We start from the raw sequence: 4,924 nt of genomic DNA on the forward strand, positions 1-4,924 counted from the left end.
TTCTACACTTTCAAACTGTAAGCAAAACAAAATTCTACTCTTCAACTTTTCAAATTTTAATGTTGAATATATTAAAATTGACGTAAGTTAAGTGTTTTAGTAAACTATTTTTAGATCTTTTTTTCAATGCTGAAATTGGATTTTCTTTTTCTCCAATAGTCTAATTAAACTGTGAAAAATATCAACAACATTCCAAATGATTAGAAGGATTGTTGAGTAAGAAAATAGAGTTAAAAAAAAGTTGCATGTTAGAAGGCACTAAGAAGCTTTTTATAATGAGGATGACGTTAACAACACCCCTCGGAAGACGCACAGCAAAGAGAGAAGAATGTACACAATCAAATACATAACTTAACATTAGCTGCTACTAACATCCTAAATATGCTTCAAGTGGTAATTATTTATAACCAATTAATTAATTATTCAAAAACGTTTGTTTGTCTGTTTATAATAATGAGCAAGCTGGTGGGTTGAGTTTCCCTCCGAAAATAGCTTCTGCATTGGCACAAACGGATACAAAGGTTGTATTGTATGGAGCGCCAACATAAGACAAATCAACATCTGCTACCTCAACACCTTCGCATGGGTTCTTCGTGCTGCATTGCAATGACACTGCAATGTTTGAGACTGTTGTTCCACTTATGTTACGGAAATGCACGTCACTGATCTTCCACACTGAAGTTGATGCCTGCACATTTACAAACATAATTACTTTCGACACCCCACTTAGATACTATATGCGCCCCTAAATCTATATCAATCCTAAATAATTGATATTATTTATTCAAGCTTTCACATCGTAATATTTATTCCTTATACAAAAAGGTAAAAACAATTAATAACATTTTTGCAATAGTAATTAATATAATTTAAAATTTAAAAGAGTTCTAAAAATATAATTCTCTTTGAATGTAAGTCTCATATGGTAACTTTTAAGTGAATTCAAATATTTTAGACGAGACATCTTATTTCGTCATAAATCTCTTTTATAAAAATATAGACAAAAATATTTTAAGAGAATTAAGAATATCTTCTATTTAGAAACGGTGGTGATAATTAAGAACTAAGGTTTAAATTTTGAGAAACTAACTTAATCATTAATTTACTTAACATTTGCTTAACTTCTAAACAATTTATAATTAAGTCTCTAAATTGAAGACCTAATTATAAATTATTGAAAAAGTTAGGGATTTCATTAAATAGTTCAAGCTTATTTTAAAATCCTGTAATTAAGAAGGTATAGAAAATGAAAAGTAGCATGCTTATGTTATTTGCTTACCACTCTTGCCTTTTTGCCATAACTCTGATCAATAACAATGGGATTCTGGACACCATTCATGATCAAATCTTCATAGACAATGTTTTTTGCCTCAGCTGGTGTTGACCCCAACCAAGTTTTGATTCTAGCACCATTAGTTGTGTTTGTGAAGGTGCAATTTTTAACAATAACACCATCCACAGTTTTCTCCGTTGGCCTCTTACCAAGACTTCCAACACTAATACCATGACCAGGACCACATGTAATATTAGTGATAGTAATGTTGGATGTGCTATGTCCAACAGAAATGCAATCATCACCAGTTCCAATGATGCTGTCGGAGACACTTATCCTGTCACTTGAGCTAATATGCATACCATCTGTGTTTGGACTGTTTCCTGGAGCTGTTATTTTGAGGTTTGTGAATGAAATGTTGTTGCAACCATATAGATGATAGTGGAACTCCATGCTGTTTAGTGAAGTGATGTTTGTCACTATGGAATTGTTCACCTTTTCGAATTTCAGTGACTGCACATATATATATATATATATATATATATAAATTTGTTACTTGTCCATAATAACCCTTGATTCTAGAGAAATTAGTTTATTGTAATCAATTTTGTTCATTAGATGGTTAATAATAAATAGAACAGATGTTGATGCTCATTAAATATCACCCACTTAACATAATTAACACATGTACATTTGAATGTGATTAATTAGCATGGATTTTTAGTGTTTAAATCTACATGTACTTGATTGAACTCTAAGAAATCATGATTAATTTTGTTTAAATTCTTGTATTATAACATTTGGAGAATAGTTAACAAGTTTCATCCGTTATTATTATATGTATTAATCATTGATCTAATGTAATTTAACTACAAATTTAAATTTTGTTAATCAATCATTCTCTTATCTATTTTTGTTTCAAAATATCATAAAGTGTATAGACAATTTTTTTTACGTTTTTAATAATAGGGCGATTATAATTAAACAACCGTGTCTATTTTAGTATATATGTTTATTTTATAAGCTTATATTTATATAGTGATTGATGAAATGGTATGCTTACAGAGGGGAGGGAAACACAATTTCCCTTGTTCTTCTTGCAGTCATTAAACGGCCAACTAATTGCACCTTGGCCATCAAAAATTCCACCACCTTTCAACACCAAACCATCAATGCTTAGAAATGTGAACCATTCTGGACTATAATACTCAGATAAATCTGTTGTGGCTTTAACGGTTCCTATAACTTCAACGGTTATGGGTTTTGGGCTTATGCATGGCCCTGCAAACAGTGTTTGGCCAGAAACAAATGTTCCTTCTGGAATCAATAGCGTTGCTGGTGTAGTACTGTTTTTGCATGCTGCCATCCATGCTGCCCTAAATGCCTGCATAACATAATACAAAAAATTCATTTTATATTCATTCAAACATTTCTTTCCTTATGTATGTTACAAAATTTTATGTTTAAAACAAAATAAACTAACTTCAACATTGTCAGTTTTGTCATCAGCAACAGCACCGAAGCTTGTGACGTTGAAAACTGCAGGATCGCCATTTTCAAGGAGGCTACGGGATGCGCCTATAATGCTAAAAGAAAGGAAAACAATGCCTAAGAAAAAAAGGGACTTTGGCGTAGCCATTTTTACCAGCTTGAACCTTAAAAAAATATGTTAATAAGGTTAATTTTAAATTGCAGTTTTTGGTTGTGTTGTGGTTGCTGTTATTGCAACCTAACTGCAATTCAGAAACCTTTACCTATTTGGATGATATCAATTATATGTGACTCCAATAATTATATAATATAATATATATACGTACTCTGCTTATGGAGTCTATTTTGGTCCTCATTCTCCTATAAATCTGGATAGTGGATTTTTTTAGATTTTAGGTCTTCTATAATTAGTAGTTTTTCGTCTACATTTAGCTTTACAATGATCACTTTATGTTTATGAAAAGCTTAAATAATTAGCTTGCATACCTGGTCTGTTTTGAACCCATTAATTTGTAACCAAATTTTGATAAAGTTCATTTCATCGTTGACTACAATATTGCAAGCATTGGTTTCTTACCCATTTGAGTTTCATTTATAAATATTATGAATCAATTTCATTTGGGATAGAGAGAACATACACGATCAGTCTTAGGTTCTATGTATAGGAATAAATTAATTAAGATAAAGATATACAGTTATTATATATATATGACATTTTGTCTCATGCGGATCCAAAGAAAAAATATAAATATTTGTACAAAAATTATCCAGAGGATCTAAATAATATGCTTAAGATAATATGGGGTTGATGAAGAAGGGAGCGGGAGAAGTACTCTCTCACTTAAAATGTCTTGCATCATTTTATGTCGGAGATAGTTTTATCTCCCTGTCTCAATTCCAACGCGACCCATCAATCTAAATAAATAAATATATTTATCTTTTTTCAATTAAATTGATATATAGTAAAAAAGTTTAAAATTTAACCTTAATACACATGAAAAGTTATGTGATTTTATTGTGAATTTTGTGACAATAATAAAAGCAATTTATTTGTATATTCATTCATCACTTGATATAAGGCTCCTTTACTTAATTTTACGTATCGTTATAACTATTAATGGCTTTTAACTCCACTATTTAGTCTTGCAATATTTCTGTCAATTTTCTCAAGAGATTCAAATGTTTTCAATAATTCAATCACTCTGATGGACTAATAGCAATAAAAATATTTACATTAAAAATGTATATAAATTTAAAAAAAAAACGTAAAGGATAGAATTTTTTTTATCTTTTCCACATGTAAAATAAATAGAGGTATCTTTGCAAGAAAATAACTAAAACAATGAACAATTTTAAAATAATTCATTTTAGTGGCAATAGCCTGAGCAATAAAAGAAACAACATAATCCAAATAATGACAAATAGGAAGAGATACCGAATGTTCTTGTTAGCAAATGGACGATCATATTATAATTAACTTGTCTCTTAATGAATGTGATCTTAAAATCTTGTTTTGATTGAGGGATAGTTTTACAATTATTGATGAGTTTTGTTAGCATCTTCCCACCCCTCCGTTGTTACATTGGCCTTGTAGAAAATTTGAGTCTACACTGTTCCAAAGCTTTTTATTTCGACTAAGGATTTAATTTTACTTAAAGAGTCATATAAAATTGTACAAACAAATCTAAAAAATATCCATCAAATCTTAAATATAAGAAAAAATTGAATCACAATAATAAATATTGTTGTTATAGACTTATAAAATGAGCAATTTACCTCGTGGTTGATCTAAGTGTTAAATAAGTTATTGATGTTATGTTATGTAACTACCATTTTCTCCCATGCTAATTAATAAATATTTTTTTTAGTAAATAAATTTGTAAATGTGAAACAACAATAAATACTTCATTACTCTATTACGTGATTAAAAAATAATATGAGTAGTTTTAGTGAACAAGTAAAAAAAACCATAAACTTTGTCAGACTGAATTAACTAATTATAAGATGAATTAGATCATTTGCTACAATTTTGGATATATCATCTTTCAACAGTATGGTCGAAAATGCCGGATAGCCGTTGAAGTCATAACAAGATGGTGTGACAATGGTCAAATGAGATGCAAAGATGTTTATATGAATGGAATGGAATGGAACACTCTT

The 4,924-nt window shown here is 29.6% G+C and overlaps 1 protein-coding gene across 1 annotated transcript; it reads right to left on the reverse strand.

The window, feature by feature from the left end:
- Positions 1-248: 248 nt before the first annotated feature.
- LOC101514347 (exopolygalacturonase clone GBGE184) lies at positions 249-3,038 on the reverse strand. Its single transcript, XM_004495880.4, has 4 exons — positions 2,757-3,038; positions 2,337-2,657; positions 1,280-1,786; positions 249-688 (listed from the first exon to the last, which is right to left on the reverse strand). The coding sequence occupies exons 1-4, from the start codon at positions 2,910-2,912 to the stop codon at positions 446-448; spliced, it is 1,227 nt and encodes a 408-aa protein (XP_004495937.1). The 5' UTR covers positions 2,913-3,038; the 3' UTR covers positions 249-445.
- Between the last annotated feature and the right edge of the window lie 1,886 nt (positions 3,039-4,924).

Source organism: Cicer arietinum, chromosome 4 (assembly GCF_000331145.2).
Source record: "Cicer arietinum cultivar CDC Frontier isolate Library 1 chromosome 4, Cicar.CDCFrontier_v2.0, whole genome shotgun sequence".
Taxonomy (NCBI): domain Eukaryota; kingdom Viridiplantae; phylum Streptophyta; class Magnoliopsida; order Fabales; family Fabaceae; genus Cicer; species Cicer arietinum.

Coding starts and splice junctions, on each gene's coding strand:
- LOC101514347 (XM_004495880.4), bottom strand. CDS start 2,912: ATGGCTACGCCAAAGTCCCTTTTTTTCTTAGGCATTGTTTTCCTTTCT. Junction 2,658..2,756: donor ACAAAACTGACAATGTTGAA/GTTAGTTTATTT, acceptor TATGTTATGCAG/GCATTTAGGGCAGCATGGAT. Junction 1,787..2,336: donor ATTGTGTTTCCCTCCCCTCT/GTAAGCATACCA, acceptor ATATATGTGCAG/TCACTGAAATTCGAAAAGGT.